Here is a 21,278-nt window from a genome sequence, read left to right on the forward strand (position 1 = left end):
GTTTTATCTCTAAGGCTATATGTCAAAATTACCTAATGTTTGACATCAAATAGCTGATGATCAATACATCAATGTGCTCTAGTGGTGTTGTTAAACAAAACAAACTTTAACAAACTTTAAATGCTAAATCGGCTGGGAGGTCTTACACATTGGTACATAAGGACATTTGTTTTTTGTTTACTCTAAATTGTTGTATAAATCATTACATTTAAAATCATGGCACAATTTCGACACATTATAACAGAAAAATGTGTATTTACTTCTTACCATATTGGAAGATAAATACTAAAAATATCTACTGGCCTTTAATTAATTTTGTTGAGTACATGTATACGACTGAAAGAACCTGGAATCAGATTGAATCTGTTATTTTATCATGGCTATGTTGAGTGTATGACTGATAGAACCTGGAATCAGATAGAATCTGTTATTTTATCATGGCTATGTTGAGTGTACGACTGATAGAACCTGGAATTCGATAGAATCAGTTATTTTATCATGGCTATGTTGAGTGTACGACTGAAAGAACCTAGAATCCGATAGAATCTGTTATTTTATCATGGCTATGTTGAGAGTACGACTGAAAGAACCTGGAATCCGATAGAATCTGTTATTTTATCATGGCTATGTTGAGTGTATGACTGAAAGAACCTGGAATCCGATAGAATCTGTTATTTTATCATGGCTATGTTCAGTGTACGACTGAAAGAACCTGGAATCCGAAAGAATCTGTTATTTTATCATGGTTATTCCAGAACTGGTCACATGGGAAGTATCTTTTACAAACCCACCAGGGTCCTCAAAATATAAATGTTTATGTAATTTGAATGACAAAGCTGTTATTATGATCAAAATCATATTTCCGCACAAGGCAGAGTTGAAAGGGCATTGGCAAAGCTGTAAATCACTAAATGTTTCCAGGAATTGCCATCAGACGCTTTTTCTGCAGGAGAACTACCACTCATCATAACACTACTCCTAAGTCGTCTGTAGGAAGACTGCCATGTCCAAGACTGATTTGACCAATCTAAAATGACACCAGACAGACATCTACACAGCACATACAGGGAACTGATGTGGAAGACACACCACAAGTGACAAATAAAATATCATGGTGCCTTCCAACACGTGTAATATATTGCGGGATTCCTATTCTTACCACAAGACAGTTCAAACATGTGTAACCTATGCTTACAAAATTAACGTAAGGCTTAAATTATATCTGGAGATTTTAACATGAAGACAAGACCATACATATTAAAATTATATGTATGACATTGTTCACCATTCCCACAACAAGTAATGTTTGGCAGTAATCTATTGCACTTTAATACATTATGTTCATTCTCCCTTTCAAGAATAACTAGTTACTGTACAAACTGCATTTAGACTAATAGTTTTAGTTTAATAAGACAAGACTTTTTGCCTTTTTTAACAATCAAGATCGGGAGTGGGCAAAGCACTCCTCAGAATTAATACAACTTTCCGTAACTTTTTAAAAGCATTTTCCACCATCTTTAATAGTACTTTCATGGATTTTTTCTGTGATCATCAACATAATCTAATAATATTACAATATTCCCACACAAGTTATTGATCTCTCATTGTGACATTTTAAATGAAAAAAAAAAGAAGCATTTTTATTAAATTTTCCATAACTTTTCATAGCGTGATTGAAAATTCCACAACTTCCACACACCTGGAAAATGACATTTACAAATTCCATGACCTGTATAAACCTTCCCCTGAACCACAGGGTAGGCAGGTTGGTGTGGAATGCAAATCAAAGTCAAATTCCATGACCTGATTTCCATGACCTGTATAAACCTTCCCCTGAACCACAGGATAGGCAGGTTGGTCTGGAATGCAGCTCAAAGTCAAATTCCATGACCTGATTTCCATGACCTGTATAAACCTGCCTCTGGACCAGATGAATAGATGGGTGGGTACGGAATGCAGTGCCAAGGCAATGCAGGAAAATTCTTTCATAAAATTTGATCCAGAGCCAGAATGTCACATACGATATGTCGAGTCCATCTCCCACCTAGATCATGACATGAGTGGTGACTACCAAACAGAAATGTATCAAACAGCTACCAGTTGACAATATGTTGGTTTGTTAATAAAAGAAAGAAAAACCCCCATTACTTTTGAACTGTTAAACGTACTCGATGTTATTCCACATTGGTGAAATTCCAACAGCCAAAGCCAACATTGCTCTATGGTATTAACCCAGTGTCACTTTATATGGAGTTAAACCAGTCACTTTATATGATGTTAAACCTGTCACATTATATGGAGTTAAAACTGTGTTACTCTATATGGTGTTAAACCGGTGTCACTTTATATGGAGTTAAAGGTGTGTTACTATATGGAATTATACCTGTGACACTCTACAGTGCATATAGTGTTAAACCACAACCACTTTAAAGGGCAATGCCTGTGTCACTCTATATGGTGTTAAAGCAGTGTCACTAAATATGGCATTAAACCCATGTTAGCAGTTAAAACCAGTGGCATGCCTTAATATCAGCTTATGCCTGTTGGCCGAACCTAAAACCGTACGTGAGAGTAAAAACACAGTGTTTAAACCAAACCAGTTTCATTCAATAAGGAGTTAAAACATGAGTCACTCTATGCTGTATATGGTGTCAAAACATGATCACGATATATGGTGTTAAACCAGTGTCACTTTCTATGATTTCACACCATACAGTGTTAACAAGTGTCACTTTAGTTAACATTACGCCCCATGTCACTTTCTGTGCCATTGAACCCATATCACTGTGCAAATTTTGAGCAAATTTTATTTAATTTTACCAAATAATTTCATGTAATGATTGATATTTTGTTGTAAAATAATAGTGTTTTTCCGGCAATTTGTCATGTTTAAAAGATATTTTCAACATTTTCTGCACACCCAGACCTAACCTTACTATTAACCAGTGGTCATATTGTGATATATGACAATGGAGTCACTCTTTATTGTACACTACCATCACTCTATGTGGCATTAATCCAGTGTCACCTCGTACTGCATTAAACAAGCATCACTCTATATGCTGGTGTTCCTGCCACAAGACTCGGACCCTGTTGATAGACTGTTGCCCGTAGTGGCTGTGTACAAACATCCAGCCGCTGCAGCCGATGACAAAGATCCAGGCAAGCCACAGCAGGTAGTCGGTGTCCGTTGTGGGCACGCTTGGCACGGGGCCGAGGTAGTCGCTCTCCGTGACATTCACTGTGCTGTTAGCATCCAAACCTGAAACATCAACATGTGAACAATCAACACGGCTCTGGAAATTGTTTTGTTTGCATGTCATTCACACACTTCTTGTTTTGTATTTATAACCTATTTTTTGTCCATGAATTAAAAAGTTAAAAGTTTGTTTTGTTTAACAACACCAGTCACGGGTGTAGGAAGGTGCCAAAGGGGGGTCGGCACACATTATATATATATATATATATATATATATATATATATATATATATATATATATATATATATATATATATATATATATATATATCCCCCCCCCCCCCTCCGTGCTCCTAGAGCACATTGATTAATTAATAATTGGTTATTGGATCGCAAACATTTGGAAATTCTGACTCATAGTCATCAGAGGAAGGAAGGAAATGGTTTATTGAACGACACACTCAACACATTTTATTTACGGTTATATGGCGTCAGACATATGGTTAAGGACCACACATATACTGAGGGAGGAAACCTGCTGTTGCCACTTCATGGGCTACTCTTTTCGATAAGCAGCAAGGGATCTTTTATATGCACCATCCCAAAGACAGGACAGCACATACCATGGCCTTTGATGTACCAGTCGTGGTGCACTGGTTGGAGCGAGAAATAGCCCAATGGGCCCACCGATGGGTATTGATCCCAAACCAACTGCACAAGTGACATCAAGCGAACCACTGGGCTACGTCTCACCCACTAGTCATCAGAGGAAACCCGCTACATTTTTCCCAGTGCAGCAAGGGATCTTTTATATGCACTTTCCCACAAACAGGAAAGTACATACCACATCCTTTGACTAGTTCTTGTACACTGGTTGGAATGAGAAAAAACACAATCAGTTGAATGGATCCACAGAGGTGCTTCGATCCTGCGATGCAAGCACCTCAAGTGAGCACTCAACTTACTGAGCTAAATCCTGCCCTGTCCATGCATTTAATTTTTGACATTTTATATGGTCATGATGGAAAGAAATGTTTTATTTAACGATGCACTCAACACATTTTATTTACGGTTATATGGTTAAGGACCACACAGATTTTGAGAGGAAACCTGCTGTCGCCACTACATGGGCTACTCTTTTCCGATTAGCAGCAAGGGATCTTTTATTTGCACTTCCCACAGGCAGGATAGCACAAACCATGGCCTTTGTTGAACCAGTTATGGATCACTGGTCGGTGTAAGTGGTTTACACCTACCCATTGAGCCGTGAGGAGCATTCACTCAGGGTTTGGAGTCGGGTATCTGGATTAAAAATCCCATGCCTCGACTGGGATCTGAACCCAGTACCTACCAGCCTGTAGACCGATGGCCTAACCACGGCACTACCGAGGCCGGTTGGTCATGATGGGTTAGGCAAAAATGAAGTGGGTTACATGAATTCGTTTTGCATGACTCAAATAGTTAATGAAAATGTTCAGCTCTCAGAAACCTGAATCAAATGTATATTATACAGAGTGGGTCAACTGGGTTAGAGAGTTTTGTTTAACAACACCACTAGAGCACACTGATTTATTAACCATCGGCTATTGGATGTCAAACATTTGGCAATTTTTACATATAGTCTTAGAGAAGAAAGCCGCTACATTTTCCCATTAGAAGCAACAGATCTTTTATATGCACCATTCTAGACAGGATAGTACATATCACAGCCTTTGATATATCAGTCGTGCTGCACTGGCTAGAACGAGAAATAGCCCAACGAGCCCACCGATGGAGATCGATCCGAAACTGACTGCGCATCAGGCAGACCAGTGGCCCATAACATTGTTACTCGTTACATAATTAAATATGCTAAAATCAGGGTGGAAAATTAATGGATAAAAAATCTGGAAGGGTCTTGAAAAGTGTGTGTGGGAGTATTACTGTGAAGTTTTCGTCAACAGGAACAGTTTTCCTGTTGTGCTAACATGCTAAATTTTAAAGAAGAAAAAAAAAGATGAATTTCTGCATTTACTATACATAAGTTAGTAGTTAGTAGTTTAAAAAAAAAAACAGTATGAAGTATGTAACCAGAAAAATATATGTCAGGGCACAATATTTCACAATAACTGTTGTTCTGTTCGTGTGTCAGTTACACAACTTTAAAATCACAAGAACTGCCAATTGGTTATGTGGTGAACAATTACATTCTAACATTGTAAGTACCATATACATGTATCAGTGATGAAAGCGAAAATCAGTTTATGTTTCTGAACCACCAATTGAATGTAGCACAGAATCGTAGTTCAAGTATTTTAGATTAGGTAGGCCTAACTCATCGGTTACGAGAACTATAGTCAGGTAATCAAACAATCGGTTACCTGGTAAGTAAAACTCATGTGAACGGACTTGTGATTACCTAAGATTTTGAAATATTGTCCCCTGCAGGTGTACAAAGATTGTAGTTCTTGACATGTACAGTTAGGTGCATTATTTACTGTAATCGTACCTGTGACATTCTTCATAAACTGTATAAAAGTGTTGAAGTTGCGTTCTGTATGGTTGAATCTAACGGCTGATTTAGAAATGTGAAACAACATGATATTTGGTACTGCAACTGTTCCAAATCTTGCATTCAAGCTGTAAAGAAACAAAAGAATTACAGGAGTCATAATACATCATAGTACAAGAAAGATACATCACGGTACAGGGAAGATACATCATGGTACAGGAAAGATGCATCACGGGACAGGAAAGATACATCACGGGACAGGAAAGATACATAACGGTACAGGAAAGATACATCATGGCACAGGAAAGATACATCATGTACCGGAAAGATACATCATGGCACATGAAAGATACATCACGGTACAGGGAAGATACATCATGGTACAGGAAAGATGCATCACGGGACAGGAAAGAGACATCACGGGACAGGAAAGATACATAATGGTACAGGAAAGATACATCATGGTACAGGAAAGATACATCATGGCACAGGAAAGATACATCATGGTACAAGAAAGATACATCAAGTACAGGAAAGACAAGTGATAACTCCTGCTCTCCTCCACAAACTCGCCTGCAAAGCTGTAATACAGCTGCAAATTAAAAAAAATTACGAACTTCATTGCTCACCTGGCATTATTTGAGTGATCTTGAGCTTGCCTCGATTTTCGAAATAAAAGTTTTCATGATACATATAAATTGATGGATTATTTTTACTTAAATAACATACATGTATGTAATCAATGGAACAGTACTCGTAAGCATTTTTGTGATAACATTTGAAAAATACAACAGCCTACTTTTGTTTTTGTTTTCTAAAGCTAAAACCATTTATGCATTGAGCAATACCAGTATTTTGCAATATTTATCACTACACCCATGCACATATCACAATATTTATGGCAAATTATGGCAATATCCAAGGGACAATATTTCAAGTTCTAGAAGTTACTTCATATGATTTTACCTACAATGTAGATACGATAACCAAATGCAATAAGTGAGTTATCTCACAAACTGATTTTGCAATGAGAAATTATTTTTCAATTTGTCTACTAGTTTCCAAAACTCAGCATAAAACATTTTTGGAATACATTTATTATTTTGGAATATATGTATAAAGTTCCATCGATTCTGAAATCTGCAACTTTTAAATTGATCATTGGCCGTTTACTTACATTTAAAGTTGCATATCTGATCACATGAAAACAGAACAATGTTTTACATGGAATATTATGCCCTGGATATCCATCTCTACCAGGCCTTCCGATTTCACTTAAACGATCATTTCTGATACCGTGTTGGTAAAATTATGGAACCAAATTTTTTTTTCCCTCAGTCAGGGCTTCTAGATTATGGTAGCCCCACTCCCATGGCTAGTGATATTCAGTGTCGGGCTAGTAAATAACTACTATTGCCATGCCCGATGGCTTGTGAAAAAGAAATGTCAAATGTTGCAATTAAGAATATCCTGACCCACTCCAACTCACAATGTTAGTGTTTTAAGCTCTATCTACCTCTTTAGGTGACATACATGTATATCTGATTATTACTATTATTTAGTAAAACTGTATTAACTTAAAATAAAGTAGGGCTAGTGAATTTTTAATCCTGGCTAGAAATTTGTTTAAATCACTGATCCCATGGCTAGTGGATTTTTAAAAAATTCTAGAAGCCCTAGTTTCCCTTGATTATTACATCGAGTACGACTTTTCAGTGTCCGATGGGTTACCATGATCACAAGGCACGGAACCGAAAAAGTGTTTCCCATGAAATTTGAAATCCTATGGCCTGCTCTACTACACAGGAATTTGAATATATGCATGAAAAGCTTACTAACTTACTTGCTAAACTGTGCAACATCCACGGCAAGCACCTCAAGCTGGGGAAATGCTCGAGCCATTGCATTATAGTGAGGAGCAGTTTTTGCACAAAAATGACACCACGGGGCATAAAATAAAACTAAGACGCAATCTGAAACTGTGTAGTTCTTATTAAAAGTTAGCATCTCGATCAGCACGGTGCCGTTCACAATCTCAACAACAGGTGGTCGGCTAGTAGCATTGGCAGTCAAATTTTTGCCTAAACACTGAAATTTAAATTTTTTATTGCCATCCGTTCCATTCTTGGAATCATTGTTGTTAGAAGTATTTTCGGCAGTGGTATTCCCCGGCAACACCAATGATAAGATATTTGGCGTGTGTTGAGAATCACTCGTTTCATTTTTGTCTTTTTCAGCCTGAACGTCTTCTTGGAATTCGTGAATAAACGGATTCAAGAAGCTTTTCACGAAATTTGTTAGAGAAAAAAACTTGTTGTCTTTGTTGTCAATCTTTTTTTCCACATGCTCAGTGATAGTTGGTGCATCAAGAGCATTTTCAGTTGATGTTTTGGATTGGTCAGCAATAGTCTCTCCACTAACTCCAGGTTCTGTATTCTGTATGGCTATTGGCTGATCGGACTGTGTGTATAATATCTTGGTTTCTTCAGTTTCAGTTTTTTCTTTTTGTATATTACTAGAAGCCAATTCTTGACACATAATTCTAGCAAATGGTGCAGTTAAAACTGAAAAGAAAGAAGAAAAGAAATAAATTGTAAAGTATTTAGTGTACATATATCTTAAGTGGTTAACAAATGAATTAATTCCATATTGGTGATATTAATTACTTTACAAACTAAATCTACTCTATATTTGTCCATGTTTCCATAATTTGTGTACAATACCAGAATTACCTAGGTAAAATGCAAAGTTTAAGCAGCCACATCTAGAACCTTTAGCAGTTTCAGTTCAATTTATTTCTGTGCTTATATCCAATTAAGATTCAAGCACGCTGTCCTGGGCACACACCTCAGCTATCTGGACTGTCTTTCCAGGACAGTAGGTTTGTTGTTAGTGGATAGTGAGAGAGAAGAGGGTGTAGTGGTCTTACACCTACCCACTGAGTCGTTGAAAGTGTCTTCAGAATTTATATTGAATGCCAACATGGTCTATGGTGAAATATACTGCACAGACTGTGTCCCTGTAGGACCATTTCTGTTTGGTTGGAAATGATTAGGGCCGAATTTACAAAGCCTGTTTTTGATTTACACTGGTGTATCTACATATATTTACAATGCATTTAAAAATAAAAAATTGTAAATTCGGCTATTTGTGTGCTAACAACTAGTGATGGGAATCAGTTAAAATATTATCACTGGTTATGATTAGTTTCCACCAACCGATTATAAAAAAAAAAAAAGTAGAAACAAAAAACGTTTGTTTCATTTAATGACACCACTAGAACACATTGATTAATTAAACATCGGCTACTGGATGTCAAACATTTGGTAATTATGACTCCTAGTCATCAAAAGAAACATGTTACACTTTTCCATTAAAAGCAAAGGATCTTTTATGTGCAGTTTCCCACGGACAGGAAAGCACATACCAAGGCCTTTGACCAGTTGTGATGCAACGCAAGCACATCAGGTGAGGGCTCAACTGAGTGAGATTAATAGTTTCTGGCATGAGTCCTTTTGTAGATGGTTTTTCGGACACGAGTCTCAAGAAAATCAATCTTTGGAGCGAGCTCCATGGATTGATTTTCTTGAGATGAGTGTCAGAAAAACCATCTACAAAAGGACGAGTGCCAGAAATATTTTCTAGCACAACCTGTCTCATAAATTTAATTATTAATTTAGTCTAACTATACTGTAAGTCTCTTCATTTTATTTTTGTAACGTGACGCCACCTCTAAGCTGACACCCATGTTACGTCACGAGTGTGAAAGCATACAGTGGTGTCGAGAAGACCTACTCATATTATGTGACGTCATATACTACTTTGTTTAAAAAATGACGTAATCAACTGGTAGCAACTGCCGTGTACATTCTAATATTAACCAATGAAAAGTGCTAGAATGACATATTCTTACCCATTGGAATATTTATAAATGTATCATCAATGTCCCTAACTGCATTATGCTTCAAACTCTGTATGGTTTGTTTTCTCGTGCACGGTTTGCACAATCAACATCTGATTTGTTGTTGTCTGCTTGTTGTTCATTTGTGAGGTTTTTCTTTGCAGTTTGGGAATAATTTTCACTAACAATGAAGTTCAGACAAGTTAGTATTTAAATACAAAACTTTACAAAACCATAAAACCATTAATTTTACCAAGTCATTCTTGTTTATTCCTTAAAATTACCATTATTGGGCCATTTGACTTGAGTGAAATTGAGTGAAAATGGAGAAAGATGAATTAACATCTGGTGTGTCTCATGACCTCACACGTACCAGATCAACATGGTCAAATTATTACCTTTGTATGATATTCATCTGTCTTTTTAGAATTGTTTTATTTATTATATTTAATTTGCAAAAGGTATACAGCATTTTCTGTTCCCTAGCCCGGTTCACGTGTGTATCTACAGAATGTCAACATTAGACTACCACATGTATTTAATCTCTTCACAACAGAAACTGGCATGATTATTAACATTTGTTCATTAATTTTGATAATAAATTGAACAAGGTAAAACATTATTTCATTAAAAAGACAATTTACATTACAGTGCGAGTACACAGAAACCATTTCCCATTAATAGGCCGGCACCAAAGTTAAAACACTTGTCCAAAATACGGCGACAAGGTGCCAAGTGAGCTATGACACTAAACAAGTCAGGATATTGACCATTGATGTCTGCTGTATGATTTCGTTTTTGAAATCAGATTAGGTCCTGAATAATATGGCGACTTCAACTTCTCACTACAGCTAGTAACTTGGTGACTTCAACTGACTTTCAGCGAAAACAAACCCCGCTCATTTCGTTGGCAAGATTAAGGCCAGCAAGTGTTGCTAGCGATCATGGGGCAAAAAGAGGTACCGGTAAGCTGACTGCTATTGTTAATATTTCCTTTTAAACAATTTTAATCGAAGTGTTTGTTCACTGTACACATTTCAGAAACATGTTATTTTTCATGTAGTGGCCTTACAAATTGAAAATGACAAACCGTACATGCCCAATAGGTTAATTTTTGCTAATTTTTTCATGCATGTGCATGAAACATTGCACCTTTTCCTGTTCACAGGATGGTGCTTCACTTTTGTTTATTAGAATGGAGTAATTTTCAGTCCACATTGTTTGTTTTTGTTTACGTTAGCTGACTGGGTAGCCCGAGTACTCTGACGGTAAGAAGGAAGGAAATGTTTTATTTAACACACTCAACACATTTTATTTACAGTTATATGGCGTCGGACTTGTGTTTGAGGAACACCCAGATATTGAGTGAGAAAACCCACTGTCGCCACTTCATGGGCTGCTCTTTTAGGTTAGCAGAAAGGGATCTTTTATATGTACCATCCCACAGACAGGATAGTACATATCACAGCCTTTGTTACACCAGTTGTGGAGTACTGGCTGGAATGAGAAATAGCCCAATGGGCCAACCGAAGTGAATCAATCCTAGATAGATGGTGCATCAGGCAAGCACTGTACCACTGAGCTATGTCCCCCCCCCCCCCCACCCCCCACGGTAAAAGAGCTAGACGGACATTTTGACAGTTGTTAAAAACTATCTTACAGTCATAGACCAACCTATGTAATTTGTTTGCAATCCCTGCCCACCAAATGGTTGTCAAAGATTCACGCTCTACCACAACAATCCTATGTTTAATGTCAAATACCTTTACATCAATATTTTTTTTCTCACTTTTCAAAATTTGGTCTCCACATTTGACAATTTTCTGTGTTGTGTCGAATAATTCTTTTTCGGAAGTTACAGTTACATCAAAAACATCACTTTATGTTTGTGCAGCACTGGGCCCACCTTTGAATTCCAGTTCTCTGAAAATGTCCACTTTTATGCTCGAAATGTTCTTTGCAACATGCACATTCCATCGCAAAAACACAAAACAAAACTTTAAATGGTATGAGATAACCCTTAGAAAGGAGAATCACAGAATGGGCTGTGATATCAGATCATGTGACGCTACGCCACGATATAGGTCAGCGAGCTTGGAATACTGCTGGCAAAGTTTGCCAAAGCTTAGCTGAAAGCGGGTGCTGTCAGGTTTCTTCCTGAAGTGTGTGTATTAATGATTAATATGTGGATCTTTTTTAATCACGGAACTAAAAAATGATCAGTGTATAAAGGTATTTGATGTCAAACAAAGGATTATTGTGGTATTAGAGAGGGAATCTTGGACTAACATTCGGTGGGCAGCGATTGTGAAAATATTACATAGGTTCGTCTCCAACTGTAAGAGTTTTAACAACTGTCCAACTACCTTTCTTTCAGAGTACTCGGGATACTGATTGAGTAAAATATCAGACCATTACCTCTCTAGTTTTAGTTAGAAGAGTTAGGGTTAGTTAAATTTACATGTAGTTATGGTTAGTTTTTAGTTTAGAGTCAGCTACATTACCTCTTTATACATGTATCAATATAATGCGGGGATGGGGGTAACAGATGAACATCTTTGCTCTCCCGTTAGTTACAGATTTCGAGTAAACAAGGATATGTGGACAACAACTTGAACAAGTATCCCCAAACAATAACGTCAGATATATACGTTATAATAATGTTATACAATAAAGAGTAACGGTAGGAAAATTCCAATTGAACAGATTTTTGATATCTTCTCAAAAAATAAATAACATACCGTATTTAACAACAAAAAGTTACACAATACTATAATCGTAAATGATCATGTTTGCTTTAAAAATAGTGTTTATGTAACAAACTTACAACTAACTTACATGTATTTGTTCAACATATGTCTAAAGTTGATTTACAATTCCTAGATGCGATGCGTATGACATTTTTTTCAGTTTTTCACAAGGCTGACAACTCTCATTATTTTTGTGTATTTTCCTCCTCCTATGCTAATAAATGCAAATTATACGAATGATCATTTTGTGACCAAAATTGACCAGGTTAGAAACGTTAGAGACAAACTGGGTTTTGGGCCTATTTCGGGTGACCGTAGGCGTCTATCACTGTATACAGTGTATGATGTGTATCACGATTATGATAGAAAACAAACTAATTCTAACAAATATATATATATTGTAATTGTTATGGGGAAAATAAGGAACTCTTGCCGAAGTGTCTTACCTTTACTCTTTATATATGTAACTATAGTATTTGTATTAGGGGTTTCTGTTTGGGGGTACCTGTCATGTGGACCGCCGGTTTTCGATCAGTCAAGATCAAAGACCCAGGTCAATGTTGGAATATAAAATAAACATTCAATTCTAAATCAACCCTCTAAACATTGTTATAACACTTTCTGATGCAATTTGTAAAAAACAACACTAAAAGAGCTAACATATTCAGCTCACAAAAGTCTGTCAGTACCTATTAAACTAAAGAAAACTGAGAAACATTTCCAAACGATGGAAGCCGCCATCTTGAATATGATTTTAAGTCATAAAAGATGATCGCTAATCGACAAGTTCTCTTTTATATTCACCGACTTCAAATGACATATTTGAATTTTCATCAAAATTAAAACTAATAATTTGTAATAATAATAAATAAAAACAAAAACATAACGGAGTTAAACAGTATTTACATTTTTGTTGTTTATAAAGGATTAAGCCTCCCCCCCAAAAAACCCCCACACCCCCCCCCCCCCAAAAAAAAAAGAAAAAAAAGAACTCGTCCCATCAAACTCGCCCCAGCTGTTTGTCAACTCTCCCCATACTGTTTCGTCAACTCACATCATTACTATTTTATTAATTAATATACCAATATTCTAAGCACTAATTAATGTGCATTACATATTGTTGAATATGCACACCAGTCGGAGTTCAAAAGCCTTCCCCGATAATTCCTTTTAAAGAAATAAGGGACAAACTCACAAACGTTGTCAGGCTTGACAGTTCATTGTTACAGATTATTATCTATCCGATATTATGATCTCACCAATATAAAACCATTTAATAAGTGGTCGTAATAGCAGTTTCACTGTAATATTAATAAATAAAATGGCACCAAAGTTGTAGACGTCCATTTTTAATTTTGTCACAATTATTTAGTGACAGTAAAGTTTGGGGCGAGTTGTTCAAACACTGGGTCGAGATCGTAAGGGACGAGCTGGTTTTGGGGCGAGTTGACCAACATGCCATGTTAACTAATAATGTTGTATTTTACATTTTAACCCTCTAGTGCCCAACTTGTGAAACTAAATATTAGCGTTCAGTATATTAGGTCTGAAAATGGTATTCGAATATTAGATAGAAATGACGAGCAAATATTCGGATACCAATTAAAAACAACTGACTCAAACTAACCCCAGATAGCACAACTACGTTGGCCCAACGTCGCCATGGTTGGCACTATCGCCGTCGCCGGCCTAACGTTGCCATGACGTTGCCATGACGTTGCCGTTGCCGATCTCGCCTCACCTTGCAACTGCGTGAGGAAAACTCTGACCTTCACCTTTAATATTTGAAAACCATAATATATAGTGTACTATCTAGTTTGCTTTAAAATTTGCGTTAATCACAAGTGATTATTTGAAGCAACACTAAATTACTTTGAACGTCATTCATTTCAACTTATTTTCGTGCTTATATCCAATTAAGGTTCAAACACGCTGTCCTGGGCACACACCTCAGTTATCTCGACTGTCTGTCCAGGACAGCGGGTTAGTTGTTAGTGGTTAATGAGACGGAAGAGAGTGTAGTGGCCTTACACCTACCTATTGAGTCGTTAAAACTTGCTCTGGGTGGGAGCCGGTACCGGGCTGCGAACCCTGTCTGTACCTACCAGCCTTATGTCCGATGGCTTAACCACGACGCCACCGAGGCCGGTTTACTTTGAACTAACATTGTAACAGGGTAAAAAAAGAAGTTTTATAGTTGACGACAATACAATCTTACCAATCGAAATAAGTCAAACAAATTGCAAGAATTTCCTAATTCATCGCTGATATCGAATCTGAACACTATTTCCTGTCATTGTATTGTTCATTTATTTCTACTAATAGTCAAAGTTCATAAATTGTGTTTAACGTTTAATTGTGTTTGTTTTGCGCTTCTTTGACCTGTCCTTGTATTAAATCAACTAAAATGGCAGCAGCTGTCAAAGTAATAAAGTAACGCCGGCGATTCTGCGGAAATAATAAAATACCACACGCTAGAAAATTGGCGCAGAATATCTGTAAGTAATATTAATCATTTCTGTATTGTTTACTTTGTCAGTTACTAAAACGTCTATCAAAAACATCACTAACATGGAATACTCTTCAAGAGGGGTGGTACAAATTAATCACCCATACACCGGGAACCGAACGTCCGTAGACACACACACACACACACACACACACACACACACACACACACACACACACACACACGTATATCCCCCACATATTTATACAGCGTGTTTAATTTGTTTCTCTTGCACTCGTTTTTAGATTTTACCTAGTTACATTATTTGGTATGATAAATAATGAAACTAGAAAACAATTATCAACATTAAATATTTATAGTATGGAAATTCAAAACCAAAGATTAGGCCATTATAAATATTTTACAAAGGAAATTTTAAATGGAAAAAATTATATAAAAAAAATTGTAATTATAATAAATTTAATTAATAATTCTGTATTTAAATAACAGAAACAGAAATCTCAGCTTGTTTTGAAATAAACAGAAAAACCCCACAAACAAAATAAAGCAGTAATAATAATAATAAAAAACATTCAAAAAATCTTATTAATATCTCGGTATCTTATCATTCCAGGAAACATTTTGTTTTCAAAATCTTGATTAGTGGTATTTCTTGTTAATTGAAAATTGAGTAGCAACTGCTGTTTAATGTTTTAAAATTATGTAGCGATCTCTGATACTTATGTAGCAAATCACGACGCGATACTGAACAAAATGTTACCTGCATTCTCTCCCCTTCTTCTCTCTCACTGTTTTCCTTTCTTATTTTATTTTTCAAAAAGCTAAACATCTCTTTATGAATGCTATAATTATATTATATATTTGTTTAATTTAATATATTTGATGTCGTTAAAAGCATATTGTAAGGCAGTGATTCAGGGCTCCCCAAGCCTGACATTCTCATTGATCTGGGGATAATAAAATTTATAATTAAAAAATATATGATATTTATATTAACACTATTAGCATCTACAGAGTGATATTGAAAATTTCAGACAGTCTGCTTGAAATTTTTGTAGTAAGGTGTGGACATAATGTATTATATTATTTGTTCACAAAAAATAATCTTTCAAAACATTTATTTTAAATCCTGTGACATATTCTAACAAATAGTATAAATCTGTAATGTGTGATTTTAATATGTATTTTAAGAGCTGAACAATTAATATAACATCCACTTGCAACATATTTTAATGATATTTAATGCTGCTGTATTTATGTATTACATATAGGTTGCCTATTTGAATTCTTTGGACGCATAACAGCAAAGGATCTCATTGAGAGAATAATGGAGTGCATATTCACTCAGTCCTTCGCCTGTCAGTACAACTGGGTTGGCAGGAGGAAAAAAAACGGCATCAGGAAATTAATTCCCAGAAAGGTGATACAAGGTATTATTACCCCTAATATTATGGTTCAAAATATCTTGGTACGTATCAAAGTGTTTGTGACGGTACATGCTCTTAATCTCTTTTCGCCTGTGGCGATATTAATTGTTTTAGAAGACCGTGTGCAGTTCCAAATGCCCTTAGCTAGGTGGGCAACTTGTTACGTAATACTTCTGCGCGATGGTCGTCTAATACACACCCAGAGCAGGTGTGGAGGTCATGTGGCCAGTAGTTACGTAATACCTCCGCGCGACCGTGGAATCTCTAGCGCACTGGCGACATTAAGTCTGACGATCTGAGGAAAAAAATACCGCTTGGTCGCGGTGGAAATATCAGATGATAAGATTCGGTGCCGCGATTTACCCCCAGGTGATATTTCGATTTATAATAAATAGCTAGTGTTTTAGAGTTATGAGGAGAAGCAAAAAGGACGGCTCCCAGGGAACGTAGTCCGTTTGGACTTTGGTAAATATTTTATTTCTGCTCTGTTGTATAACCTTGATGTGATTGATGTGACTTTAAATATTTTAATACTGTATTATACCAATATTCTTTATACAGTGTCTTCGGTCATCTGACGAAGTAAATCGTAGACTTTTTGTTCTAACATTATACGAGTATTTGGTAATATAAAGCTTAGCCAGTCATCCTAGAAGACCTAGGTAAACTGTAGGTTATTGTCTTTATTGTGATATGTACCAGTATTAATCCTGTGTTACAAGGTTACTGAATGAGTAGTTAAGGGTTAATTAAAAATTAACCAGTTAGGAATAGAGTGGTAATTCCTTTATTAATTAACTTCTCCTGGAAGCGTTTCTCAATTATTATACATGTGGGTGTTGTGTCACGGTGAAGTGATTCGCATATTGTGTAAACTAGACTCCTAGAGATTAACTAATTAAGTGATCAGTTCTGGGTTGTTATTATTGTTGTTATTAATTAACTACTACGGCTGTACATTTGTCAGCGTAGGTTAATACAGATTCCAAAGTGTATTGTGTTTTTGTTGTGTTTTCTAGTGAACTAAACGTGCTATAATAATATATACCTTATATAAGATCGTATCTCTGATATACCTAGAGACGAGCCACAGCGGGTATATACCGCCTGTTACAGAGAGATCTAATAGATATACAGTTAGGAGAGATATTTGGATAATCGTGTTTTATTCAGTTACAGGTATTATAGAATCCCCGTGACAGTGTTACAACCCACTAGGAGTGTAACGTCCCACTTGACGTCACAAATGATCACCGTCTGCATTCTTATACACTGATTTCTCAATTTAATACATAATTATTTGGGTAATAAATAGGATATTAGACTGGAAATAATTTTTATTTGTCACTCACTAAGGCAAATAAAAATAATTTCACTTGTGACATAAACTTGATAAGAAATGGACAGTCGTTTGAGATCCTATAATAAACTACACAGACACGAAATATCTATTGTTTGTTAGAAATTTGTTAGTATATGCATATATTAAAGGGACATTCCTGACTTTGCTGCAATTTTTAAGATGTTATCGACTAACAGAGACTTTTTGACGACTGTATTTACATATCAAATATATTTTTCTACATAAAATATTAGTGGCTGTATATTAAACGTGTTTCTGATCGTTCTAATATATGTACTAGGTTAAATTTCATTTTATTTCCTAAAAAGGATTTTTTCGTACGTACGAAACTATTTGAAGACAAAATCCAGTTTGGGCTTCTTACAAATATTAAGACGACCAGAAACACATTGAATATACAGTCACTGATATTCTAAACAAGAAAATTTATTGAATATGTAAGTTTAACGTAGGACTATTTTATTAGTCGGAAATATCTTACAATGCAGAAAACTCGGGAATGTCACTTTAAGTTTACAATGATTAATTTTGCTAATAATTCAAGTTAAAAACCATTAACTCAATAATGTTCAACTTCTAATTTCTTCAAGCTATAATTGGGTTAACTTGTGACATAATTCTACATCTAATAAGTTGAAAATATGTATTTAATATTTGCCATTTCTTATTTTCTGAAGATACTGCCAAAAAAACAGCGACATAAAAGACGCAGGAGCGGAACTGCATCTTAGAAATTGGTTAAGATATGCATCAGACCGAAGTGAGTGTCGCAAAAGGAAGTGAGGTTTTGCCATCATATTTGACTATTTTCGGTTTATAATTTTATTAGGGCTATTCCTTTTTTTAGTCATGAGGTGGGGAGGAGAGGGCCTGGACATTGTTGGACCCCTTATCTACACATTTTCAGTATTTTGTAATAATGGTGAACATAGCTGAATCTGTATAAAGACATCCCTCCCTACATTTAGAAAAATCTTCAGGCTTAACCCCACCCATTTTAAAAAAGAAATATCCATTATATCTTTTTAAACATATTTAATGTGTAACACTGAATAAGATAAAACAAATAAAGAACTAAGACACGACAAGTAATGTCCATCAACATGGAACAAAATAAGACAAAGCCTATAGTTGTATATCACACCTGTATGTGGCAAGACATGTAATAGCTAGATTATTTAGTTTTAGAATTATGAATAAGTAAAAAAAAAGAAAGAAATGTTTTGTTTAACGACGCTCAACACATTTTAATTACGGTTATATGGCGTCAGACATATTGCTAAGGACAACACAGATATTGAGAGAGGAAATCCACTGTCGCCACTTCATGGGCTACTCTTTCCGATTAGCAGCAAGAGATCTTTTATATGCACCATCCCACAGACGGGATAGCACATACCACGGCCTTTGATATACCAGTCGTGGTGCACTGACTGGCTGTGACGAGAAATAGCCCAATGGACCCACCGACGGGGATCGATCCCAGACCGACCGCGCATCGAGCGAGCGCTGTACTACTGAGCTACGTCCCGCTCCTACGAATAAATAGTTTCATGGGGCGGGATGTAGCCCAGTGGTAAAGCGCTCGCTTGATGCCCGGTCGGTTTGGGATCGATCCCCGTCGGTGGGCCCATTGGGCTATTTCTCGTTCCAGCCGGGTATATCAAAGTCCATGGTATGTGCTATCCTGCCTGTGGGATGGTGCATATAAAAGATCTCTTGCTACTAATGAATAAATATAGTGGGTTTCCTCTCTAAGACTATGTCAAAATGACCAAATGTTTGACATTCAATAGTCATTGATTAATAAATCACTGTGCTCTAGTGGTGTCGTTAAACAAAACAAACTTTAAGTACGTTCATTTTAACTCCAGGAAATGTTATATGTTATGAATTTTTATAACAGTAATAGTCTGAACAAGGAGATATTTGCGTATACTGAATACACACGAACAAACGTTTTATTCAGTGGTATTCTTTAATTTTAAATAATTTCAGTTGTATATTTAAGACTAAACTGTTGAAATCCTTTTAGTATGACATCCTTATCTTCTGCATTTGTCATTGCAGCACTTGAGGAGGAGAGGCAACGTGCGAGACCAGCAGCCACGAAGACGTAGTCGGAATCCGAAACGATGATAAACAAGATTGATATGTAGTTCGATAATAAATGTTACATCTGTGCTTTTGTTATTCTTAATTACATAGGCCCAATGTTGGCACAATGTTGGGCCAACTATATAACGCGGTATGGAAATCTTGGCACAACGTTAGTGCACCGTTGGTGCAACGTGGAATTACCAACATTGAGCCAACGTTGGCCCAACGGACAAAATGACCATGTGCCAACGTCGGCAGTCAACGGTGCGGTTTACGTTGGGCCAAAGTTTGGCCAACCATGGTGTGCTATCTGGGACGTCTTTTTTTCATAGCTTGAATTTTGTAATGAACTTTTTAATAAACATCCCCACAAAAACAAGTTTCTCGTATGACAGAAAACAAATAAAAATCATAATACTTGAGTGACTAGTACATGTAGCTAATCTAGCTTTATTTTGACTTCTTGTCAAGTATTAATTTACTGAATTATCAACAACATATTATGAACAAAACAAAAAATATATAAAACAAATATGAGGCGGGAACTTATATAGGATTAGATGAATTACTAGGTGTTTTTGTTTTTTTTGTTTGCCAGAAAATGTAGCGTTCTAGCTTTGAAGTACCGACTGAACGAAATGCGGTGGATTTATTGTTTACAGAATTAGAAACATTGCAAAGTGTGACAGGAGGACAATACAAAACACAGTTAACATACACGACAAGAACAAGCATCAACACAGACATAGATACTTGTAGTTAACATAGAACATCGGCTACCTAATCAAAATGGCTAAAAAAAACCAACCTTGTTTTGTTTAACGACAACACTAGAGCACATTGATTTATTAATCATCAGCTATTGGATGTCAAACATTTGATAATTCTGACATAGTCTTAGAGAAGAAACCCGCTATATTATTCAGTTAGTATCAAGGGATCTTTTATATGCACAATCACACAGACAGGATAGCACATTAATATATACATGTATTAGTCGTGGTGCACTGCCTGGAAAGAGAAATAGCCCAATGGGCCCACCGAACGGGATCGATCCCACACAGACCGCGCATCAGTCGATCGCTTTACCACTAGTCTACGATCATTATGAGTGCACCTACTACTATGTAAAAGTGTAAAGGTAAAACGGTTAATTTTATTTATTTTTCAAATTATGTAGAATTACAGGCATTAGCCTAACCAAGCTTTTAATACTGAAGGGGCAACCACACTGAAGTTGGGGGGGGGGGGGGGGGGGGGGGGGGGGGGGGGGGGGGAAGGGGGCATATACACTATCTATGCGTGGTCTTATTGGGCGAAAGTCAAATGTTAAGAGATGGCAATTACAGGATGAATAAAATAACTGGTTACTCTCTATAAATGGTGTTTGCACATTTTAAACGACGGCTATTTAATGTCTAAAAATATGTTGTTTTGGTGGGGGTTTTCCTTTATGTGTGGGGGAGAGGGAGGGAGGGCCTGATAGATAGATCGATAATTAGGTAGGTAGGTAGGTAGATAGATAGATAGATAGACAGAAAGATATGTAGGTAGGTAGGTAGGTAGATAGATAGATA

At 36.3% G+C, this 21,278-nt stretch overlaps 1 protein-coding gene and 1 long non-coding RNA gene across 3 annotated transcripts; one reads left to right on the plus strand and one right to left on the minus strand.

Annotated features, from left to right (window-relative positions):
• On the minus strand, positions 1-13,081 carry LOC121379894 (thioredoxin domain-containing protein 15-like). Its single transcript, XM_041508565.1, has 4 exons — positions 13,031-13,081; positions 7,534-8,254; positions 5,688-5,818; positions 1-3,262 (listed from the first exon to the last, which is right to left on the minus strand). The coding sequence occupies exons 2-4, from the start codon at positions 8,226-8,228 to the stop codon at positions 3,051-3,053; spliced, it is 1,038 nt and encodes a 345-aa protein (XP_041364499.1). The 5' UTR covers positions 8,229-8,254; positions 13,031-13,081; the 3' UTR covers positions 1-3,050.
• A 1,721-nt stretch (positions 13,082-14,802) lies between these two features.
• Positions 14,803-19,783, plus strand: LOC121378516. 2 transcript variants are annotated; one of them, XR_005958741.1, is made up of 4 exons: positions 14,803-14,839; positions 16,083-16,231; positions 18,279-18,380; positions 19,672-19,783. It is a non-coding gene; the product is annotated as an uncharacterized LOC121378516 (long non-coding RNA). The 2 variants fall into 2 exon arrangements; XR_005958742.1 differs by having other exon boundaries at positions 18,279-18,361.
• The last annotated feature ends 1,495 nt before the right edge of the window (positions 19,784-21,278 follow it).

This window comes from Gigantopelta aegis, chromosome 8 (genome assembly GCF_016097555.1).
Source record: "Gigantopelta aegis isolate Gae_Host chromosome 8, Gae_host_genome, whole genome shotgun sequence".
In the NCBI taxonomy this organism is placed as follows: Eukaryota; Metazoa; Mollusca; class Gastropoda; order Neomphalida; family Peltospiridae; genus Gigantopelta; species Gigantopelta aegis.